This window comes from Serinus canaria, chromosome 25 (genome assembly GCF_022539315.1).
Source record: "Serinus canaria isolate serCan28SL12 chromosome 25, serCan2020, whole genome shotgun sequence".
In the NCBI taxonomy this organism is placed as follows: domain Eukaryota; kingdom Metazoa; phylum Chordata; class Aves; order Passeriformes; family Fringillidae; genus Serinus; species Serinus canaria.
The window spans coordinates 8801018-8825846 of NC_066338.1; the positions used below are offsets into that span (position 1 = coordinate 8801018).

At 53.1% G+C, this 24829-nt stretch overlaps 2 protein-coding genes and 1 pseudogene across 2 annotated transcripts in view; 1 reads left to right on the top strand and 2 right to left on the bottom strand.

The window, feature by feature from the left end:
- Positions 1-24499, top strand: part of LOC103824895 (zinc finger protein 208-like) — a 193029-nt pseudogene extending 168530 nt beyond the window's left edge.
- LOC103824723 (zinc finger protein 420-like) overlaps positions 1-24829 on the bottom strand; it is a 210159-nt gene that overhangs the window by 175739 nt on the left and 9591 nt on the right. The window lies entirely within an intron of this gene.
- Positions 9579-24829, bottom strand: part of LOC115485538 (zinc finger protein 436-like) — a 24795-nt gene continuing 9544 nt past the window's right edge. The window contains exons 2-4 of the mRNA XM_050984185.1: positions 14514-14649; positions 11481-11546; positions 9579-11318 (exon numbers count right to left, since the gene is read on the bottom strand). Of these exons, the coding sequence (XP_050840142.1) occupies positions 10228-10755 (528 nt within the window). The 5' untranslated portion in view covers positions 10756-11318; positions 11481-11546; positions 14514-14649 and the 3' untranslated portion in view covers positions 9579-10227. The remainder of the gene's footprint in view (positions 11319-11480; positions 11547-14513; positions 14650-24829) is intronic.

The window sequence follows — 24829 nt, forward strand, 5'->3', positions numbered from 1 at the left end:
CGGTCCCGGTCCCCATTCCCAGTCTCTGTCCCTAGTCCCTGTCCCCATTCCCGGTCCCATTCTTGGCCACATTCTCCGTCTTTGTCTCCATTCCTGGTCCCTGTCCCCACCCCCGGTCCCTGTCCCCATTCCCGCTCCCTGTCCCCTCTCACCGGACGCCGCCGCCATCGCTCCGGGCCCCCTGCCCCCGGCCCTCACATAACCGTGCAAACCCCGCGCTGCTCCCGCTCACCAATCCCAGCGCGCGATCGCTCCTCTATTTGCATAACCACGCCTTTCGGTTTGGCCCCGCCCACCGCCGGCTGCACCCGTGTCCGGGCGCTGTTTGCTCCCAGTTCCCTCCCAGTGCTCCCAGTAAGAGCGGGACTGGCCGGGAGAGCGCTCCCAATTCCTTCCTGCTGATCTCAGGATCCCTCCCTGTGTTCCCAGGATCGCTCCCAGTGCCGCGCAGGAGGGGGCCGCTTTGAGAACCCCCTCAGGGCAGAGCGCAGCTTATTTGGGTATCGGCACTGCCCGGGCCAGGCTGGTAGCGAAGGAGGAGCGGGAGGAAGAGAAGGGACAGAGGAGGAGGAGGAGGACGAGGAGAAGCAACAACACGGTTTCCCCGCGGTTTCCCCGCTCAGAGCGCAGCTCCCCGTTTCGCCAGCATCGCCCCTCCTCACCTGTGCCGGAACCCGCAGGTGAGTGGGGAGGGGAGCTCGCCCCAAATCCATAGGGGTGGTCTCAGGGAGGAGTTTTTTTGCTTGGCAGGGGATGTTTGGATCTTGCTGGACGTCAAAGCAGAGCCGGTAAATGCCCCTGAAGAGATCTTGGGGGGGTCTCAAGTGGCGATCGCCCGGTACGGGCGGGCACAGGAGCGGTATCGGGTTTGAGCATCCCCGGGAGAGCCGGGGGGAGGAACGCGGGAGCCCCGGAGCGGGGAGAGGGCAGAAGGGCGATCCCGGAGCCGGGGGACAAACCGGCTGGCTGGGGTGGTGGGGGAGGCTGGGGATGAGCGGGCTCCGGCCCCCCGAGGCTGAAAGGTGCAATGCCTTCTCCAGCTGCCCTTGGCCAGTGGGACCTCCACACTTGGGCAGTGGGAACTCCAAAGCCAAGGCACTCAGCCCTTGTTTTCCCCCCAAACCAGGATTTCCCATTCCCAAACCTCTGCCCGATGGATAAGGAGGAGGCCACGAGGAGGAAGATGGCCCGGGAGCGCCAGGCAGGTGAGGAGGAAGAAGTCAGTGCCCCTTTCCCCCTCTCTCCTGCTCCATCTCCCAGCCCAGCACGGCCCCAGCTGCAGGACAACCCTGCTGCCAAAGCTCTCCTGCCGGGGATGCACTGGGGGATCTCCTTGCTCTTCCCTGTGGCACGGAGGCAAATCCCATCCTGTCCTTGTCCTTCCTCCCCCAGAGCAGGAGCTGAGCATGGAGAGCACAGATGGCAAATCCCCGGGGCAGAACCTGGTGGAAGAGGCCGTTTTGAGCTGCTCCACGGCACAAGAACCCAACGGGGAGGAAAAGCCCCAGAGATCCCGCACGAGGAGGGGCTGCAAACGCAGATCACAGGGATCTGAGGGGGAAAGACCCAGCCTGGGCCAGAGATGCAGCTGGAGCTCAGAGCTGGTGCTCCATGAGCAGCTTCAGGATGGGGAGAAGCCCCACAAATGCTCGGAATGTGGGAAGAAAGAGCTTCAGCCAGAGATCTGACCTGATCATCCACTGCAGAATCCACACGGGGGAACGTCCCTATGAGTGTGGGGAGTGTGGGAAGAGCTTCAAGGTGAACTCCCAACTGACCAGACACCGGAGGATCCACACAGGAGAACGGCCCTATGAGTGTTCCCAGTGTGGGAAGAGCTTCTGCTAGTGTGCTGACCTGATCAAACCCAGAGGAGCCACACAGGGGAGAGGCCCTACAAGTGTGGGGAGTTTGGGAAGAGCTTGAGCCATATCTCCAGCCTGATCTGCCACATGGTAATCCACACAGGGGAGAGGCCCTATGAGTGTGGGCAGTGTGGGAAGAGCTTCAGAAGGAGCTACGAACTGACCAGACACCAGAGGAGAAACACAGGGAAACAGCCCTACAAGTGTCCCGAGTGTGGGAAGAGCTTCTGTGAGTGTGCTGACCTGATCAGACACCAGAGGACCCACACTGGGGAACGGCCCTACGAGTGTGATAAATGCAAGAAGAGGTTTTTGACCAGCTCTAGTGTCCTCCTGCACCAGCGCATTCACACAGATGAGAGGCCCTTCCGCTGCCCTGACTGTGGGCAGGGCTTCACGCGCAACTCCACCCTCCTCAAACACCAGCGCATCCACACCGGGGAGAGACCTTACAAGTGCTCTGAGTGTGGGAAGAGCTTTGCTCACAGTGGTAACTTGACCAGACACCAACGGAGCCACCTCTAAGGGCAGCCCTGTGAGTGCCCCAAGTGCAGGAAGAGCTCCGTGCGCTGCTCCAGCTCCATCCCCCACAGTTGGACCCACCCTGGATGTTCCTCAGTGACCCCCGATGGGCAGAGCCCCGGTGATCTGTAGTGACAGTGATCCGTGTTGGGAAGACCCTGCCTGGGGGGCACCACATCCTCCTGGCTCCCTGTGGGCACCTGGAAACATTCACACATCAACATCAGAAATCCCTTGTGGAGAGCAGATTGGTCGACTTCTGACCCCAGAAAAATCTCACTTTTTGCATTTTCTGGTGGCATCAAGCAACATTGAATGGCCTTGGAGGTCTTCTCCAACATAAATCCATTGTTTTAAATCTCTGTGGCACATGGGGATCTATCTTCCACAGCTAAATGGGGACAGACTGAGGCAAACCCCTCATTTTGGATCCAGTGAGGTGGAAACCCCTCCAAAAAAGGTTCTTCCCTCCCATTCAAGCACGTAGATCCTCTGCTGGCAGGGAAATGGAAATCCTTTTCTGGCCTTGAAATGAAAAGGATTCTGTTGATCCCTTTGAGATATATGGTTAGAAATCTATTTCAAGTTTTGGTGAATTGAATTATTTAGTCTGCATTGAATTATTTAGCTCACAAAACTGCCTTAAACGAGATGAAAGGAATGTGAATTTCCAAGCTAGCGGAAGATCAGAGAGGCCACCTGGATCTTGAAACAAGAAGGAAACCAAAACTGAGGCTGCAGGAGAGGGAGGGACAACCAGAGAACTAATTGTAATGTGAAACTACTAAATGAATATATGTGAACCTATTGTGAAACTTAATGCATATGCAACAAGTTAGGGGACAGAGGGGAGGTCTGGACTCTGGGGGTGCACATGCCCTTGGAAATTATTCCGCTTGTGCCTGGTGTTGTAATAAACAAACAACTTTTTAACTTTAATTAGTTGAAGAGTCTTCTGTCTATGCATCACCTTTGAAAGCCTTGAAATTGGGGTAAAAATAAAGATGTTGAACTAGGGCATGGATGGGGAGATATGGGAACATGGCCATGGATGAGGATATGTGAGGAACAATGACATATGGGGGAAATGGATATGGGAGACAGATCCATGGATGGAGACATGGCCGTGGATGAGGATGGGGGAACACAGACATGGATGGGTGCACATGGGGATACAGCCCTGGGTGGGCACATGAGGGGATATGGATGGGGACATGAATTGGGACAGCATCAATGCCACCACAGTGCCACCATCACCTTCATCTTGGCCATGGCCAAGCGCAGCCCAATGCAGTTCCTGCCACCATGTCCCCTCTGTCACCACTGCAGTGTCCCAGCTGAATGTCAGCACCCAGAAGGGCAGGACGGGTGACTTGTTCAGCTGCTGACAAGTGGCACCCCAAACACCAAAGGGGAGGGACAAGGAATGGGGAACTCCTGGGAGACTTTTTCAGGCCTGAACCTTGGTGTTTGGGAGATTTTTCTGGAGCCCAGATTGCCAGTGACTTGTAGAGATGAACTTAGGGCAGAGGGACCTTCAAAGTAAATGTGCTCATCCCTTGTCTTCCCCAAACCAGGATTTCTAATTCCCAATCCTTGGAAGGCTGTGAGGAAGAGGAAGATACCCTGGGACACCCAGGCAGGTGAGGAGGTGCCCCTTTCCCCCTCTGTCCTGCTCCATCTCCCAGCCCAGCATGGCCCCAGCTGCAGGACAGCCCTGGGGGAATCTCCTTCCCCTTGCCTGTGGCACGGAGGCAAATCCCATCCTGTCCTTGTCCTTCCTCCCCCAGAGCAGGAGCTGAGCATGGAGAGCAGGGAGGACAAATCCCCGGGGCAGAACCTGGTGGCTTAAGCCGTTTTGAGCTGCTCCGCAGTGCAGGAACCCAACGGGGAGGAAAAGCTCCGGAGATCCAGCACGAGGAGGGGCTGCAAACGCAGATGGCGGGGATCTGAGGGGGAAAGAGCCAGCCTGGGCTGGGAAGGCAGCTGGAGATGGAGCCAGAGCTCAGAGCTGGTGCTGCATGAGCAGCTCCATGGTGGGGAGAAGCCCCACAAGTGCTTGGAGTGTGGGAAGAGCTTCAGGCAGAACTCCAACCTGATCAAGCACAACAGGATCCACACTGGGGAACGGCCCATTGAGTGGGATCAGTGCAGGAAGAGGTTTCAGACCAGCTCAAATCTCGTCAAGCACCAATGCACGCACACAGAGGAGAGGCCCTTCCGCTGCCCCGACTGCGGGCAGGGCTTCAGGCAGAACACCCATCTTGTCATGCACCGACAAATCCACACTGGGGAGAGGCCCCACAAGTGTGGGGAACGTGGGAAGAGCTTTAGGCAGCGTTCCCACCTGTTTGTCCACCAAAACATCCACACTGGTGAGAGGCCCTATGAGTGTTCTGAGTGTGGGAAGAGGTTTCGGATGAACTCCCATCTCCTCCTGCACTATCTGAGTCACACAGAGGAGAGGCCCTTCCGCTGCCCTCACTGCGGGAAGAGATTCAAGTACAACTCCCACCTTGTCACCCACTGGCGCATCCACACTGGGGAGAGGCCCTAAGAATGTGGGAAACGTGGGAAGAGCTTTTCTAGGAGCTTTCACTTGACCCAACACCAACGGACGCACCAGTAAGGGAAGCCCTGCGAGTGCCCCGAGTGTGGGAAGAGCTTCGTGCGCTGCTCCAGCTCCATCCCCCACTGGAGGAGTCATGTTGGGCACAGCCCTGGTACCCCACATTCCCTGCAATCCATGTTGCGAACACATCTGGCTGGTTTTCTTTTTGGTTTGGCTTTAATTTTTTTCACTTCTCCGTATCTTTGGCGTTCAAAAGCCAAGAGGGATCGATCTTTCACCTCAAAACCACTCAAATCCCACTGAAAATAACTGAATTTTAACTCAAAAGGGCTCATTTCCACCTCAAATTGCTTGTTTCCTCCTCACAAAAACTCTGTCCGAGGCCAAACTCACTCCATTCCACAGCTGCCAGGCTGAGATGGAGTTGGGAGGAGATTGGGAGAAGTGGGATCCCAGTTTGGAGCAGTGGGATGGGGATTGTGTGGGGCTGGCTGGGTGGGATGTATTTGATAGCAAATAAAACTTTCAGAGTTACTGATTTCTGTCCTGCTCATTTTCAGTCCGTTCTGTTTTTTGAGTGCTGCCTTCTCAGCTGATTCAATTCCTATAAAAATCCCATTTTTAAAATCATCTAACCCAAACAATCCAAAAACCGATGTCCTAATAAAACCATCCACAGCCTATTAATTAAAAAAAATTCATTTTTTCAGAGTACCTAGGGATGTTATTAAAGTTTAATTGTTTGGTTAAAATGTATGAGAAATTATAGTGGTGTTTGGTTTTGTGTTTAGTATATTTGTAATATGAATTGTTAACTAAGGTGTGTTAGTTTTTTTATTTTTTTATCTCAAATACATTAGTTATTGAGTTAACTTTAAAAGGTATTTCTTGGTATGTAATTTTAAAATATTGATTTATAATTTTATTATGAATAGTTGAGAGGATAGGAAAGAAATTCAAGAGCAGGAACATTTTTTTACTGGCTGGGAACTGGAATTCCTGACCCTGGGAGTGTGTGCAGGACCACACAGACTGGGATCAGTTATGGGCTAGGATCAAATATGGACTGGGACCAAATATGGACTGGGACCATATGGATCAGGACCACACAGGCTGGGATTAACTGGACTGGGATCAAATATGGGCTGGGACCATTTGTTAAAGTAACTTTGTTATATAGTCTTGTATTTGTGGGGTTCCCAGACGAAGGAAGGAATGATGGATCTGACTCTTTGTTCTTAGAAGCCCAATGTTTTATTTTATGATACTATATTTTATTAAAGGATACTAAACTAAACTATACTAAAGAATACAGAAAGGATACTTACAGAAGGCTAAAGGATACTAATGAAAAACTTGTGACTCTTTCCAGAGCCTTGACACAGCTTGTCTGTAATTGGCCAATAAGTAAAAGCTCACAGCAGAAACCAATGAAACAACCACCTGTTGGATAAACCGTCTCCAACCACATTCCAAAGCAGCAAAACACAGGAGAAGCAAAGGAGATAATATTGTTTTCCTTTTTCTCTGAGGCTTCTCAGCTTCCCAGGGGAAAAATCCTGGCAAGGGGATTTTTCCAGAAAATATGACTGCCATATTTCACCCTTTTTTATTTACTTAAAAATAAAAAGAAACTGTGTTTGTAATTCTTCTGCTGGGCCCATGCAGAAGAGAGAACAAACACGTCTCGGGAGGTTTTTATCTGTTGCCAATCAAAACCTCAATCAAGTGCTGATGTGGAATGATCAAGGAGATTCTTTACCTGTAGAACATCAACTTCTATCATATCACTAACAAAAGGCTTACATTATCAGAAACCCAAACTACAATGCAAAAAAGTTCACTGTTTCAAATTCAAACAGCTGAGTATCAGGAGAAGGTCCATTGACTGGAGATGTTGCTCTTTGACATCTCTGAAAGGTCCCTTTTGGCCCTGAAACAGATTTGCAGAATCCTGAAACAAAGAACTGCTAAAGAAAAATCATCAACAATTATTTAGAAATCCATTGATAATTATCAAACAATATTGAAAAAAATTCTGCCCTAGCCACAGCCCTTAATTGAACCACTTGGGCTGAGGCTGACTTGTGGCTTTCCAGCACTTTGAGCTAGCTAGCTCTTTCCACTTTTTTATTGTATTTATTAATTTCTTTTTCTTTTTCTTAGAAAGGGAAACAGCAACAGCGGGTGCTAGGACACTGCGGGGGCCCTGGCCCTGGTCCTGGTGGGTGGACCAAGGACCCCAGACCCGGCCCACAGAACAGTGGCCTGGGTCCAGGCAGGGGGATCAAAGCCCCCAAACTCAGCTGCGAGCGTGGCAGAGGCCCTGGCCCAGAGAAACGAGCCAAACAGCCCAGACCCAGCCCGCGGGGCGGGACCTTTGTTCTCACAGCCCGCCTCCACCATGCTGCCAGTGCCTTGGCAGCAGGAGTGACCGAACGCCTCCTCCCCCTCCCCCCAGAACCACCGGCACATGATGGCTGCTGGTAAGGAGAAGCTTTCCTGGGGATCTTCATTCCAGATCTGGGCGTCCTCATTCCCCAGAACAAGCGAGCAATGTCTGCCGTCCCCTGCGCCTCCTGCCGCGGTGATGCAACCAACAGTGCTCCTGATCTCTGCTCCTCGGCACTACCCTCACCCCCTCCAGGCCTTGGCCAGAGACAGCACCTCAGGGAGCCACCTCCCCCACGGCGCTGGCACCTGCAGAGGGAGTCAGGCGTTCCGAGCCCCAGTGAGAAGCCCCCGACCAAATGCAAATGGGCCTGTGAAAAACGCTGTGTCCCAGAAAAACACCGAATTTCGAAGCGGTCAGCCGGGAGGCGCCTGCAATCAGCTGTCAAGCTGCGTCACCTCCACGGAAGGACAGGCCGGTCGCAGGGTCCAACGCAGACGCTGACGCAGAGGACGAAGCCTCTGAAGGTGTGTCTGCTGCCAGGCTTGATGCAAAGAGAGCAGCCACAGGCAGCTTCACAGAAACTGGAAAACGTGGGGGTTCCCAGGAGGGGGCACCGCTGATCCAGGGCATCGAGGCGCTGCCTGCAATTGCCCATAACCGCCCCTAAGGAGCCTCCAGGGCTTCACCCTCCACGAGCTGCAGCAGACGTGTCGGGAAAGCAACAAGAGCCCGTGGAATGGTCCTTGTTGCAGGCAGATTAGCCACTTGCAGCTCTTCAAAACTCCCTCCCATGAAAAACACGTTCACTCTCCTCTGATAATGTCAAAAGTTTAAAAAAGGACAATGGGAGACCAGGACCATGGAGCAAAGGTTATTACGGCCGGGTGCATCTTGGCACTCAGCCAGGAGCACCCTGTTACCTTTGGGGATCCCCCTGAAATTCCTTTTCCCTTACATCAGCCTGTTGCATATTCATAGACCCTTATGCATAGCAAACTTTTCCCCAAACTAGTTTACACGTTCCAAGAACTGTTTAGCATGGCTCCTCCTTAGATCTGCCTTTTCAGAGCATGCAGATTCCTTGGTTGTGGTTTTAGTCCATTCTTATCACCTCCAGTTTTTGGGCCTTGGACCACTCTGCCTTCAGATGGGGAGTGCTGATAGTTGGCAGATCTGTACAGGTGTTCTCATCCTGTGTGCATTGGATGTTATCCCATCCCAGCAGGCATTTAAACACAAGCAGTCATTTCATGAAGCTTTATTAACAGCAGAAATAAAAAGTATATCTTTACAACAAAGTTACTTTAACATCACACATATAAAATGCATTTTAATATCTGTGAAAAGCCAATATTATAATGTGTATTCATAACAATAAACCTCTCGCTGAGTGATGGTAGATGTCAGTCCCATGGCCCAGTCCAAGTACTGGGAATTTTGCTCCCCTTACTGGGAATTCCCCTCCCCGAAAGCTTCTTACCCCCAGGTTTTTAAGGTCACTATTGTTATGGATACATATTATAATATTGGCTTTTCACAGCTATTAAAATGGATTTTATATCTGTGGTGTTAAAGTAACTTTGTTATTGTCTTGGTTTGAAAAGCCAGGTTTCTGCTAAGGAAGGCAGGAGCCTCCCCTGGAATGGAAAATGCAAAACCCCTCCCTCTGAATTGTTATTTAGAAAGTAAGGGGCTGTCGGGCAAAGATATGGGAATGGGAATAACAGTTCTTTTTTAAAGAAAACTAAAAATACAAATGCAGTAGTACAAACAAAAAAAAAACAAAAACCACTGACAGAGTTGGAACAGGACCTGACACCCTGTGGGTCAGGGTGTGGGCAGCAGTCCCAGTCAATGGTGGCTGCAGCCCTCCTGCAGTGCCAGGTGTGGCTCTGTTGGAGCAGGGATCCTGGAGAAGGGTGGAGTTTTCCGCTGAAGGTCCAGAGCTGTAGATGGGCCTGGTCTTCCTGGGAATCCAGAGGAAAAAGGCTGATCCTCTAGGAATCCAGAGGGAAAAGGCTGCTATGGTGTTCCAAACCTGATTCTATCCAGTTAGAATCACTTGGCTCCTCCCCCTGGGCAGAGCACCTCCCAATGGGATGATGTCATTTTATCAGCCAGGCAGTGACACTCAAGGGACCATTAACAGAAGATAATTAATAATTAATGGCCCATTATCAGAAGATACCTCCTAGAGGGAGGATTGGTTTGGAAGAGATAAAGAAAACTGCCCAATGAACAGAAGATAACTGCCCCACCTCTGACAGATGGCAAACACAACACACACTTATCTTGCAATCCAGGACCTGTCCTCACTGGCTGTCCCCATTCTCCAGAGTTCATGGTGTCCAGGGAGGCTGCAGCTGCCGGTGCCAGGAACAAACGAGACAGTGCTTGGTGTCAGAAAGCTCCAGAATTCCATTTCTGACCCCCAAAAGACAGGGCAAAGGCAGAGACATGGGGTTTTTATAGGGTATCCAAGGGATGGAGTTGGGGTTTGGGTAAAGGAAGGAGATCTTAGCAAGACAAGGAGGGTGAGATCAAGTTCCTGCCTCTTAGCAACAGGGGCACCCCACACAGAATGCGTCCCAGGTCCTAAATTCCCCTAAACTGCCTGTGAAATTGTGGAACTTCAAATATTTTTGGTCAATTTCCTTCATTTAAACCTGTTTGGGCTTTTTTTAAGGGATGAAGATAGAGCAGAGAAAAATTAAGACCAAACCAAAAGGAGAAGGAGCCAGGTGTGTTCCCAACACGGATCACAGGGAATGTGGGTGACCAGGGCTCTGCCCAACATGGCTCCTCCAGTGGGGGATAGAGCTGGAGCAGCGCATGAAGCTCTTTCTGCACTTGGGGCGCTCACAGCGCTTCCCTTACTCGTGGCTCCGTTGGTGTTTGTTCAAGTGAGAGCGCTGTGAGAAGCTCTTCCCACACTCCTCACACTCATAGGGCTTCTCTCCGGTGTGGATGCGCCGGTGGGTGATGAGGGTGCACTTTACCTTAAATCCCTTCCTGCAGTCAGGGCAGCAGAAGGGCCTCTCCTCTGTGTGAACCTGATAGTGCTGGAGGAGACTGGAGCTGGTCTTAAATGTCTTCCTGCATTTATCACACTTGTAGGGTTTCTCCCCAGTGTGGGTCTTTTGGTGGACGATAAGGAAGAAATGCTGTTTGAAGCTCTTCCCACATTTCCCACACCTGTGTGGCCGATCCTTAGTGTGGATGTTCTGGTGCTGAATCAGGCCGCCACTCTGTCTGAAGCTCTTCCCACACTCCCCACACTTGTAGGGCCGTTCCCCAGTGCGGGTCCTCCGGTGGCGGATCAGGGTAGAGCGCCGGCTGAAGCTCTTCCCACATTCCTCACACTCATAGGGCCTCTCCCCAGTGTGGATTTGTCGGTGCATGACAAGATGGGAGTTGTGCCTGAAGCCTTGCCCGCAGTCCGAGCAGCGGAACGGCCTCTCATCTGTGTGCGTGCGCTGGTGCTGGAGGAGACCAGAGCTGGTCTCAAACCTCTTCCTGCACTAATCACACTCGTAGGGACATTCCTCAGTGTGGGTCTTCTGGTGGTGGAACAAGCTAGAGCTCCAGCTGAAGCTCTTCCCACACTCCCCACACTCATAGGGCCTCTCTCCAGTGTGGATTCTCTGGTGCTCAATCAGGTGGCAGTTCCACCTGAAGCTCTTCCCACATTCCAAGCAATTATGGGGCTTCTCCCCATTTTGAACCTGCTCATTGACCACCAGCTCCGAGCTCTGGCTCGATCTCCGGCCGCCTTCCTGGCCCAGGCTGGGTCTTTCACTCTCAGATCCCTGCGACCTGCGTTTGCAGCCCCTCCTCGTGCGGGATCTCCAGGGCTTTTCCTCCTCGCTGGGTTCCTGCGCCGTGGAGCCGCTCAAAACGGCCTCTTCCACCAGGTTCTGCCGCGGGGATTTGTCCTACCTCCTCTCCATGCTCAGCACCTGCTCTGGGGGAGGAAGGACAAGGACAGGATGGGATTTGCCTCTGACCCCCAGGGCAACTTCAGCAGGACGGCACCAGCAGTGGTGCCGTCCTGCAGCTGGGGGCCGTGCTGGGCTGGGAGATGGAGCAGCACAGAGAGGGAAACAGGCACTGACTTCCTCCTTACCTGCCGCAGTGTCCAGGGGCATCTTCCTCTTCCTCGCAGCCTCCCAGGGCTTGACAATGGCAAATCCTGGTGTGGGGAAACCAAGGGTTGAGCACGTGGACTTTGAAAGTCCCTCTGCCCAAGTTCATCTCTACAAGTCACCAGCAATCTGGGCTCCAGAAAAACCTTCCATAAACCAAGGTTCAGCCCTGAAAAAGCCTCCCAGAAGTTCCCTGTCCCTGGTCCCTCCCCTTTGCTCTTCAGGGCTCCCCCCGTGTCCCAGGAGCTGGGGGTCATGCTTGGCTTGGGGTCCCCCTTCTCCTTGGTGCCCACCCTGCCCAGGCTGCCGGCAGTCCCAGCAATCCCAAAAGCTCCCCCCTCTTCGCTCTCCCCATTCCGGGATGCCGGGGCTGTTTGGGCTCCCAGGCTCCCTTCTCCCCTCATTCTCTGCTCGGGGCTGCAGGGGCTCCAAGCAGTCCCCCCTGCCCCTCTCCAAGGTCTTGAGGATCCTGCCAATGGCGGCGCTCCCCCCTCTCTGGGCTCCCCACTTTGGGCTCCTGGGGGACACAGGGCTCTGCTCCTCCAGGCTCCCTCTGCCAGCAGCCGCCACCGCCACCCCCCGATGTCCCCCCCAAGGGGCCTTTTCCACTGAAGTTGGACTTCTTCATTCTCCAAACATCCTGCCCCCAAAAAAACCCATCTGTGGGCGATGGGCTGCATGCTGGGGGTGACTGGAAACAACTGGGCTTATACTGGGATACACTGGGATCATGCTGGAAGTAACTGGGATCGTACTGGCACTGAGTGCCACTACACTGAGGCTTACTGGAAGTGGTTCTGACCAAATGGGATCATACTGGAAGGAACTGGGACTGACTGGGAACATGCTGGAGGGAACTGGGCTACACTCACAGATACTGGGAACAAAAATGAGGGTGAAATAGAGAAACTGGAACCATGTTGAGCACAACTGCTTCATACTGGCAGGGACTGGGAGCACACTGGGTCATCTTTGGATCATACTGGGAGGGAATGGACTAATACTGGGAGTGTCTGAGAGTGACTGGGAACACACCCTGCACAGCATCCCCCATACTGGGCCTGACTGGGAGCAACTGGGAGCAAATGGCATCATACAGGGACTGACGGGGTTGATCCAGGAAGCAACTGGAACCATGCTGGAGGCAGCTGGGACCATACTGAGAGAGACTGGAAGCAACTGGGATTATACTGGGACCACACTGGGAGGGCTGGCATGTGACTGGGATCAAACTGAAGCATACTGGGATCACACTTTGGGCTACTGGGAGCAACTGAGAGAAACTGGGATCACACTGCAAGCAAACTGGAGCAACTGGGAAGGACTGGATGCATGCTGGAGGCAACTGGGATATTCTGGTCAACTGGGATAACTAACACCTTACTGGGGCCACTGGCAGTGGCTGGAAATAACTACAGACATGCTGGGGGCAACTGGGATATACTGGAAGTGTCTGTAACCATACTGGAGGGACCGGAACCACACTGGGAATAACTGGGACCACACTGGGGGCAACTGGGAGTGACTGGGACTAGAGTATGGGCACCTGGGTTCAACTGGGACCATACTGGGAGTGTCTGTAACCATAAAGGAGTGATGGAAGCACACTGGAAACAGCTGGGCCCATACTGGGAGAAACTGGGATCACACTGGGGGCACTGGCATCAGACTGGGAGCTGCCTGGGAGCAACTGGGATTAGCCTGCAAGTGACTGGGATCATACTGGGAGTGGATACCATCATACTGGGATTATACTGGGTGTGAATGGATCCTGACTGGGGGTTACTGGGAGTTTATGTGCCCATGCTGGGAGGAAAATGTGAACATACTGGGAGCAACTTGGATGAGCTGCAAGGTACTGGAACCATGATGAGAGGACTAAGACTACAACCGGGGAAACTGGGATCATACTGGGAGCAACTGGGACCACACTTTGAGCAACAGATAGAAACTGGGATTATGCTAGAGCAAACTGGGAGTAACTGGGTAAGACTCGGATCATTCTGAGGTAACTAAAACATACTGGGAGCGTCTCTAACCATACTGGGGGGACTGGAACCACACTGGGAACAGCTGGGATCATGCTGGGGTCAACTGAGACAATGCTTGGGGAAACTGAATCTACTCTGGAGGCAACTGGGCATGACTGGGACCCTGCTGAGAGGGACTGGGATTATTCTTGGAGCAACTGGGATCATAATGGCAGGAAGTGGGAACATCTGGAATTATGCTGGGAGCAACTCGGATCATACTGGGATTGACAAGGAGTAGCTGTGAGCAACTGGAATTGTGCTGAAAGCAACTGGGAGAAAGTGGCAGCGACTGGGAGCATGCTGTGGCTGACTGGGATATACTGGGAGAGACAGGGAGTCACTGGGATCACACTGGGGGCACTGGCATAAGACTGGGAGCTACAGGAATTCGACGGCAAGTGACTGGGATCATACTGGGAGTGGCTACAATCAGACTGGGATTAGAGTGGGTGTGATTGGACCCTGACTGGGGATTACTGGGAGCTCCTGGGCCCATGCTGGGAGACAACTGGGGACAGAGTTAGAGGAACTGGGAGCAACTGGAGTAATACTGGGGGCAAGGGAGCCACACTGAGGTAACTGGGAGTGCCTGGGAATGACTACAAGAATGTTCAGGGCAACTGGGATGTGCTGGGTGTGCCTGAAACCATATGGGTGGTGACTGGGACCAAACTGGGAGCGACTGGGAATATGCTGGAGGAGAGTGGGAGTGACTGGGGCCCTGCTGGGAGAGACTGGGCTCATACTGGGAGTGCCAAGGAAACTGGAAGCACATGGAGGGCCCAACTGGGCTTATAGTGGGAGCAGCCCCTGAAGGCACCAGGACCCTCCAGAAACACCTCCCGGGGACCCCCGATGTCCCCCCGAGGGCCATCTGCGGCTCGGCTTTGGAGCCCTGCCAGCTCCAAACATCCCCCACAAAAAACCCCAAACCCAGGCACCCCCTGGCAGATTTGGGCCGAGCTCCCCCTCCCCGGGCACCTGCGGGATGCGGGACAATGATCCCGGGGCTGCAACGACTTCAGGATTCCCTCTCTCCTGCTCCAGCTGTTTCCTGCTGTCCCTCGGCCTCTTCCTCCCTCCCTCCTCCTCCTCCCCCATTCCCAAAGGCCGAACCCTGAGGGGAAAGGGGGCGAGGAAAGGGCGGGAACCGTGAGGGGAAAGGGGCCGGGCCAAGGGGACCCGCGGTTCTAAAAGGGCCCGGTTTGCTTTAAAATCACCCAAAAAGGGCCTCAAATGCAGCTGAAATCCACCAGGTTTGGCCTAAAATCAGCCAAACAGGATTAAAATTATCCAAAGGGGTCTAAAATCCAACCAAAGGGGCCCAAAATTTCCCAAACTTGTTTACACTTCCCTCAAATGGCCTAAAATCAATCCTTAATCTCCAAAATGGGCTTCAAATCCACCCTGAATGTACCTGCTTTGGCCTAAAATCACCCAAATGAGCCTAAAATCCATCCCGTCTTGACAGAAATCACCTACATTGACCTAACATCACAAAAAATCCCAAAATACCCTCCAAAACCCCCGAGAATCCCACAAATTCGCAGTGGAACCCACCAAAATTTTAAAAAACTCACAAAAATTTCAATAAATCCAACTCCAAGAAACCCCCCAAAACCCTCTTGAAATCCACCAAAATCCAAAACCCCCCAAATCCACAAAACACCCCAAAATCCTGTAATCCCCCCCAAAACCCAATAATTCCCCCAAAACTCCCAATAAAATCTCCCAAAGCCTAAAAAAGCCAGCCCCTAATCCCCAAAAACCTTCTCAAAACTCTCCCAAAATAACCACAAATCCCCCCAGAAACTCCCACACTCCTGGACTGGGGGGCACCAGCCGGTGGAACAGGAGCCACTTCAGGGGACCCTCTGAGCTTTTTGGGGAGGGGAGAACCATGGGAGACCCCCCAAAACTGGGGAGGGGGAACCTCCTCCTGAGGTTGCTGCGCCCCCTCCCCGAGACACCCAGACTCCGGTTCAGGGTGGGCCTGGGACCCCTTGGGACGCCCAAATATCCCTCAGGACCACTCCAGGAACCCCAAACCCCCCGGAGCCCCCCCAAGGTTGGCCCAGGACCACTCCGGACTCCCAAACGCTCCCCAGGACGCTCAGACCCACCCAGCTCTCCTCTAAATTCATCCCAGACCCACCTGAGACCCCCCCCAAATCCATCAGACTGTCCCAAATCCCCCTCAGACCCCTCAATTCCCCCCAAACCCTAGGAAATCTCCTCAGATTCCCCCAAATTCACCCCAGACGCCCCCCAGATTCCCTCACAATCCACCAAAATCCGCACAGACCCTCCCAATTCCCCTCAGATCCCCCTAAACCCACCTGAGAAAGCTCCAGACCCTCTCAAGCCTCACCCAAGCTTCCGAAAGCAGGTTCAGACCAACCAAAGCCCCCTCACACCCCCTCATTCCCCCCCAAACCTACCTCACACCTCCCTATTTTCCGTCAACACCCCCAAAAATCCCCCATTTCTCCCCAAACCCGCCCCAAAGCCCCCCAGTTTCTCCCCGACCCCACCTCACCTCCTCCTCTGTCGCTCTCCTCTCGCAATCTCCCGCCGCGGCCGCGTGCGCGGGCTCCCAGCCAATAGCAGCGCGCACCGCCCCCCATCAACCAATGGCCGCGCTGCACGATCCCGAACCATTCAATCACAGTGCGGCTCCCCTCAGCAACGCCCGCCTTTTCCGCGCCGCTCCGGCCAATCAGAGGCGAGCCAGAAGCTGCGCCCCGTTCCCCGGCGGCGGCGGGACCCGCTGGGCTCGGCACAGGTTCGGGAGGGACCTGAGGGGGGATCGGGGGAGGGTCCTGGGGGGGCTTTGGGTGGGTTGGGGGGGTTTTGTGGAGAGGTCCCGGGAGGATGGGGGGGGTCTGGGGGAGCCTGAGTTGGGTTTGGGGAGGGATCTGGAAGGGTCCTGGGTGGGGTTTTGGGAAGGGTCTGGGGGGGTCTCAGGGGGCATCCTGGTCTGGGCCCGATTGGGGTCTGGGGGCTCTCAGGGGGTCCTGAGCCAACCCTGGGGGGCTCTGGGGGGTTTGGGGTTCCTGGAGGGGACCTGGGGGAGATTTGGGGGTCCTGGGGGTCCCAGGCCCACCCTGAACCGGGGTGTGGGGGTTTCGGGGAGAGGGGGCACAGCAGGGGTTCCCCCGCGTGTTTTGGGTGGTCTCCCATGGTGCCCCCGCCCCAAAAAGCTCCAAGGGTCCCCCTCAAGTGGCTCCTGTTCCACCACCCGGTGTCCCCTGATCCAGGATGGCCCCAGTGAGTCTGGGGGGGGGTTGGGGGGATTTTTTGGGGATTTTGGGAGGGTTTTTAGGGATCTGGTGGTGGCTTTTTTGGACTTTTGGGGATTTTGTTGTTCAGGGGGGAATTATTGGGTTTTGGGGGGGTTGTGTAGATTTGGGGAGCTTTGGATTTTTAGGGATTTTAGTGGGGTTTTGCAGTGGGGTTGGTTTTTGGGGGGTATTCATTGAAATTTTTGGTAGTATTTTTAAATTTTGGTGGGTTCCACTGGGATTTTGTGGGATTCTCTGGGGTTTTGGAGGATCCTATTGTAATTCGGGGGGGGTCTTTGGGGGTTTTTAGTGGAATTTTGTGGGGCCTTGGCTGGTCTGTGGGATGACCCTGGGTGTGGGGAAAGGCTGAGAGGCACCAAAATCTCCTTAAAACCCCCAAAAGTCCCAATAAAACCCATGATATCCCAATTAAATCTCACAAAATCCTGTTAGAACACCCTTGAATCCCAATAAAAGCCCACAAAGTGTCTTGAAATCCCAACAACCCCCCCCAAAATCCCAATTAAACTCCAGAAATCCTCCGCAGATGTCCCCAAAACCATAAAAAGTCACACAAAATCCTACCAAGAGGTAAAGAAACCTTGGCAAGAACGAAAAATCCCCACACGACCACCTCCCAACAAAAGTCCCAAAAAAGCCCAATAACTCCTCCTAAAATTAAAACCCCAAAAATTTCAAAAAAACTTCCAAAACCCCCATAAAAACACCCCCCACAAAAGTTCCTGTAAGAAACTCCAAAAGCCAAACCCCCAAAACCTAAAACCCCCAAATTTCCCCAACTCCCCCAACCCAATAATTCTCTCCAAAAACCCCAATAACTCCCCCAAACTCCCAGCAGACTCCCCCTGTCCTGCCCAGCCCTCCCAGTCCCGCCCAGGCCCGTCCGGGGCCGCGGCCAAAAGTGCCCGAGCGAGGAGGGCCCGGAGCCAGCCCTGAGCCCATCCCGGGCTTGGCCTCAGGCTCGGCCCCTTGGGGGCATTTTGGGCCAGCCTGGGCAGGTTTAGGGTGGGTTCAGATCCCTGGCAGGCATTCCCAGCCTTCCAGGGTGCATTTTAGGCCCCTTTGGCTGATTTTGGGCTGAATCTGGTGGGGTTTCATGGGGAATTTTAGATCCCTTTGGATGTTTTTAGGCCCATGTTGGTTTGTATGCATTTGGGTGATTTTAGGTTAAACTGGACAGGGTTTTAGAGGGTGGATTTCAGATCACTTTGTCTGATTTTAGGTCCATATGGGTGAACCTCATTCTTTCATGGGTGATTTCAGTCCCCTTTTTTGGAGCTTTTGGGCACATTTCATTGGATTTTTATGTTTTTAGGTCAAACCAAGCCATTTTAGGGTGATTTTAGGTTGCCTTGTGTTGGTTCCAGGCAAGTTTGGGTGACTTCAGGCAAAACCGTGTGGATTTTTGGGTTGATTTTAGTCCCATTTGGGTGATTTAATGAAAAACCAGGTTATTTCATGGTGGATTTTAGGTACATTTGACAGATTAAAGGGTGATTTTAGGCCATTGTGTGTGGGTTTTAAAACATTTAGGGAAATTTTAGGCCCTTTTGGTTGGATTTTAGACCCATTTGGATATTTTTAATGCCATTTAGCTGATTTCAAGCCAAACCATGTGAATTTAGAGTGTATTTTAGGGCCCCTTTGGCTGATTTTAGACCAAACCTGGTGGATATCGCCTGCATTTGAGGCCCTTTTGGGTGATTTTAAACCAAACCGGGCCCTTTTAGAACCGCGGGTCCCCTTGGCCCTGCCCCTTTCCCCTCACGGTTCCCGCCCTTTCCTCGCCCCCTTTCCCCTCAGGGTTCGGCCTTTGGGAATGGGGGAGGAGGAGGAGGGAGGGAGGAAGAGGACGAGTCCCAGAGAGAGGAGAGCCCCAGAAAGGCAAAGCGGGGACCCCGAGAGGGGGGGACCTCTGGGAATGCGGGGACCCCGGCAATGGGGGGTGCTGGGGATGGAGGGGCGGGATGGCTGGGAAAGGGGTTCAGGGGTGCCAGTGCCGGCAGTGGCTGCTCCCAGTATGAGCAGAGTCCGTCCCAATATGAGTCCAGTTAGTCCCACTGTGAGCCCAGTTCCTCCCATTAGGAGCCTCGACGCTTCCCCTCATTCCTTTCAGGATCCTTGTTGTTCCCTGTATGAGCCCAGTCCCTCCCAATCATTCCTTATGATCATGCAATTTGCTTCCAGCACGGTCGCTGTTGCTCACAGTCCTTCCCACATTCATCCAGTATGTTCCCAGTTCCACCAGTTGTCCCCTAGCATACTCCTAGTCACTCCCAGTATGATCCTAGTCTCTCCCAGCGGAGCCCCAGTAACTCCCACTTGCCCCGAGTTGTTCCCAACACATTCCCAGTGGCTCCCAGTCTGGTCCCAGTCACCACCTATATGGTCTCAGTCATTTCCAGTATATCCCAGGTGCCTTGAACATTCTCGTAGTCATTGCCAGGCAAACCCAGTTATCTCAGCGTGGTTCACTTACCCCCAGTTTTCTCCCAGTTGATCCCAGTTTCTGCAATTCTGTCCCCAGTTGTCTCCCAGCATGGGCCCAGTAGCTCCCAGTAACACCCAGTCAGGTTCCATTCACGCCCAGTATAATCCCAGTCTGATTGTAGCCACTCCCAGTATGATCCCAGTCACTTGCCATCGAATTCCTGTAGCTCCCAGTCTGATGCCAGTACCCCCAGTATGATACCATTTTCTCTCAGCATGGGCCCAGCTGTTCCCAGTGGGCTTCCATCACTCCTTTATGGTTACAGACACTCCCAGTATGGTCCCAGTTGCCCCTGCTCTAGTCCCCAGATGATCCCAGTCCCTCCCAGCATGGTCCCACTCACTCCCAGTTGCCCCCAGCATGGTCCCAGTTGTTCCCAGTGGGATTCCAGTCCCTCCAGTATGGTTACAAACACTCCCAGTATATCCCAGTATCCCCAGCATGTCTTTAGCCATTTCCAGGCACTGCTAGTGGCCCCAGTAAGGTGTTAGCTATCCCTGTATGACCCCCCAGTCATGCCCAGAATATCCCAGTTGCCTCCAGCATGCATCCAGTCCTTCCCAGTTGCTCCAGTTTGCTTGCAGCATGATCCCATCTTCTCTCAGTTGCTCCCAGTGGCCCAAAGTGTGATCCCAGTCACTCCCTTTCAACCCCAGTTTGATCCCAGTCACATGCCAGCCCTCCCAGTGTGGTTCCAGTATAATCCCAGTTGCTTCCAGTCTCTCCCAGTATGGTCCCAGCAGCCTCCAGCAGGGTTCCAGTTGCTTCCTAGATCAACCCAGTCAGTAGCAGTACGATGCCATTTCCTCCCAGCATGCTCCCAGTTTCTCCCAGTCAAGGCCCAGTATGGGGGATGCTGTGCAGGGTGTGTTCCTACTCACCCTCAGATACTCCCAGTATTAGTCCATTCCCTCCCAGTATGATCCAAAGCTGACCCAGTGTGCTCCCAGTCCCTGCCAGTATGAAGCAGTTGTGCTCCACATGGTTCCAGTTGCTCTCTTTGACCCTCACTTTTGTTCCATTCCCTCCCAGTATATGTGAGTGTAGCCCAGTTCCCTCCAGCATGTTCCCAGTCAGTCCCAGTTCCTTCCAGTATGATCCCATTTGTTGAGAACCACTCCCAGTCAGCCTCAGTGTGGTCGCACTCAATGCCAATATGATCCCAGTTACTTCCAGCATGATCCCAGTGTATCCCAGTATAAGCCCAGTTGTTCCCAATCACCCCAGCATGTTCCCAGTCCCTCCCTGTCACTCCCAGTTGGGTTTTTTTGGGGGCAGGATGTTTGGAGAATGAAGAAGTCCAAGGCTTGAGTAGAAAAGGCCCCTTGGGGGGACATTGTGGGGTGGCGGTGGCGGCTGCCGGCAGAGGCAACCTGAAGGAGCAGAGCCCTGTGTCCCCCAGGAGCCCAAAGTGGGGAGCCCTGAGAGGGGGGAGCGCTGCTATTGGCAGGATCCTCAAGACCTGGAGAGGGGCAGGGGGGACTGCTTGGAGCCCCTGCACCCCGAGCAGAGAATGAGGGGAAAGGGAGCCTGGGAGCCCAAACAGCTCCAGCATCCTGGAATGGGGAGAGCGAAGAGGGGGGAGCTTTTGGGATTGCTGGGACTGCCGGCAGCCTGGGCAGGGTGGGCACCAAGGAGAAGGGGGACCCCCAACCCAAGCGTGACCCCCAGCTCCTGGGACACGGGGGGAGCCCTGAAGAGCAAAGGGGAGGGAGCAGAGACAGGGAACTCCTGGGAGACTTTTTCAGGGCTGAACCTTAGTTTATGGAAGGTTTTTCTGGAGCCCAGATTGCTGGTGACTTGTAGAGATGAACTTGGGCAGAGGGACTTTCAAAGTCCATGTGCTCAACCCTTGGTTTCCCCACACCAGGATTTGCCATTGTCAAGCCCTGGGAGGCTGCGAGGAAGAGGAAGATGCCCCAGGACACTGCGGCAGGTGAGGATGAAGTCAGTGCCTCTTTCCCCTCTGTGCTGCTCCATCTCCCAGCCCATCACTGCCCGTGGCTGCAGGACAGCCCTGGAGGAATCTCCTTCCCCTTGCCTGTGGCACGGAGGCAAATCCCATTCTGTCTTTGTCTTTCCTCCTCCAGATCAGGAGCTGAGCATGGAGAGCAGGGAGGACAAATCCCCGTGGCAGAACCTGGTGGAAGAGGCCGTTTTGAGCGGCTCCTTGGCACAGGAACCCAATGGGGAGGAAAAGCCTTGGAGATCCCGCACGAGGAGGGTTGCAAACGCAGATCACAGGGATCTGAGGGTGAAAGACCCAGCTTGGGCCAGGAAGGTGGCCGGAGATCGAGCCAGAGCTTAGAGCTGGTGCTCAGTGACCAGATTCAAAATGGTGAGAAGCCCCACAAGTGCTTGGAGTGTGGGAAGAGCTTCAGGGGGAGGTCCGCCCTGATCAAACACAAGAGGATCCACACTGGGGAACTGCACTTTGAGTGTGATCAGTGCAGGAAGAGGTTTCAGACCAGCTCCAGTCTCCTCAAGCACCAGCGCACGCACACAGAGGAGAGGCCCTTCCGTTGCCCCGACTGCGGGCAGGGCTTCAGGCAGAACTCCCATCTTGTCATGCACCGACACATCCACACCGGGGAGAGGCCCCACGAGTGTGGGGAATGTGGGAAGAGCTTCAGGCTGAGCTGCACCCTGATCCGCCACCAGAGGACCCACACTGGGGAATGGCCCTACGAGTGTGGGGAGTGTGGCAAGAGCTTCAGACATCTCAACAACCTCATCCAGCACCGGAAGATCCACACTGGAGAACGGCCACACATGTGTGGGGGAATGTGGGAGGAGCTTCAGCCAGCATCCAACCTGATCGTGCATCAAAACAGCCACACTGGGGAGAGGCCCTACGAGTGTTCCAAGTGTGGGAAGGGGTTTCAGACCAGGTCCTGTCTCCTCCAGCACTATCAGGTTCACACAGATGAGAGGCCCTTCTGCTGCCCCAACTGTGGGAAGGGATTCAAGCAAAACTCCACCGTCATCACCCACCGGCGCGTCCACACTGGGGAGATGCCCTATGAGTGTCCCCAGTGTGGGAAGAGCTTCTCCACCAGCTCTAACTTGATCCAACACCAACGGAGGCACCGGTAAGGGAAGCCCTGCAAGTGCCCCAAGTGCAGGAAGAGCTTCGTGCACTGCTCCAGCTCCATACCCTGCTGGTTGAACCAGGTTGGGCACTGCTCTGGTTACCCACATTCCCAGTTATCTGTGTTGCGAACAGACCTGGCTCCTTCTCCTTTTGGTTTGACCTCCAACTTCCTGTGATTCATCTACAGCCCTTAAAAGCAGCTAAAACAGGGTTAAATGAAATAAATTGATCAAATATGTCCAAAGTCCCTGCATTTCACAGGTTTTTGAGGGGGAATTTAGGATTTGGGGACACGTTCTGTGTGGAGTGCCCCTGTTGCTAAGAGGCAGGAATTCGATCTCACCTTTCTTGTGTTGCTATGAACTCCTCCCCTGACCCAAACCCAAACTCCATCCCTGGGATTCCCTATAAAAACCCCATGCCTCTGCCTTTGCCCTGTCTTTTGGGGGTCAGAAATGGAATTCTGGAGCTTTCTGACACCAAGCACCGTCTCGTTTGTTCCCGGCACCGGCAGCTGCAGCCTCCCTGGACACCATGAACTCTGGAGAATGGGGACAGCCAGTGAGGACAGGTCCTGGATTGCAAGATAAGTGTGTGTTGTGTTTGCCATCTGTCAGAGGTGGGGCAGTTATCTTCTGTTCATTGGGCAGTTTATCTCTTCCACAGCCAATCCTCCCTCCAGGAGGTATCTTCTGATAATGGGCCATTAATTATTAATTATCTTCTGTTAATGGTCCATTGAGTGTCACTGCCTGGCTGATAAAATGACATCATCCCATTGGGAGGTGCTCTGCCCAGGGGGAGGAGCCAAGTGATTCTAACTGGATAGAATCTGAGGTTTGGAAGCCTTTTCCCTCTGGATTCCCAGAGGATCAGTCTTTTTCCACTGGATTCCCTGAGCAGCAGCTTTCTTCTTCACTGGATTCCTAGAGGACGACCAGGCCCACCTACAGCTCCTCTGGACCTTCAGAGGAAAACTCCACCCTTCTCCAGGATCCCTGCTCCAGCAGAACCACAGCTGGCACTGCAGGAGGGCTGCAGCCACCATTGACTGGGACTGCTGCCCACACCCTGACCCACAGGGTGTCAGGTTGTATTCTGACTCTGTTAGTGTTTTTTTTTTTTTTTTGTTTGTACTACTGCATTTATATTTTTAGTTTTTCTCAGGAAAAGAACTGTTATACATATTCCCATATCTTTGCCCGACAGCCCCTTACTTTGTAAATGATAACAATTCAGAGGGAGGGGTTTTGCATTTTCCATTCCAGGGGAGGCTCCTGCCTTCCTTAGCAGGCACTTGGCTTTTCAAACCAAGACAATAACAAAGTTACTTTAACACCACAGATATAAAATCCATTTTAATATAAAGGACAGTGGGAGACCAGGACCATGGAGCAAAGGTTATTACGGCCACCAGGAGCACCCTGTTCCCTTCGGGGATCCCCCTGAAATACCTTTTCCCTTACACCAGCCTGTTGCATATTCATAGGTCCTCATGCATATCCATAAACTACTTTACATATTGCAGGAACTCTTCTACCTGGCCCCTCCTTGGGTCTGCCTTTTCAGAGCATGTGTGTTTCTCGGCTGTGGTTTTGGCTCCTTCTCTTTATCACCTCCAGTTTTTGGGCTTTGGTCCACTCTGCCTTCAGACGGGGAGTGCTGATAGTTGGCAGATCTGTACAGGTGTCGTCATCCTGTGTGCATTGGATGTTATCCCATCCCAGCAGGCATTTTTTAACACGAGCAGCTACTTCACTGAGCTTAATTAACAACAGAAATAAAAACTATCTAACAAAGTTACTTAAAAAATGGTCCCAGACCATATTTGATCTCATACAAGTTGATCCCAGTCTGTGTGGTCCTGATCCATATGGTCCCAATCCCTAGAATCCCATTCCATAGGATCCCAGTCAAGGTGATCCCAGTCCATATAATCTCAGTTCAGTATATCCCAGTCTGTGTGGTCCCAATCCATAGGACCCCAGCCCATATGGTCCCAGTCCATATTTGATCCCACTCCAGGCTATCCCGGTCTGGAAGGTTCTGATCCCCCGGATCCCATTCCATGTGATCCCCGTCCATGTGATCCCCGTCCAGGTGATCCCAGCCCATATTTGATCCCAGTCCAGTTAATCCCAGTCTGTGTGGTCCTGATCCATATGGTCCCACTCTGTGCAGCCCCAACCCACAGGATCCCAGTCCATATTTGATCCCAGTCTGTGTGGTCCTGCACACATTCCCAGGGTCTGGAATTCCAGTTCCCATCCAGGAAAAAATGTTCCTGCCCTTGAACTTCCTTCCTATCATCTCAAAAAACAGAATGACATTATAAATAAAGAAGTATTATTAAAACAAAATAATTATAATGAAAATGAAATATAGAAATTTCAACTTACTTACAATA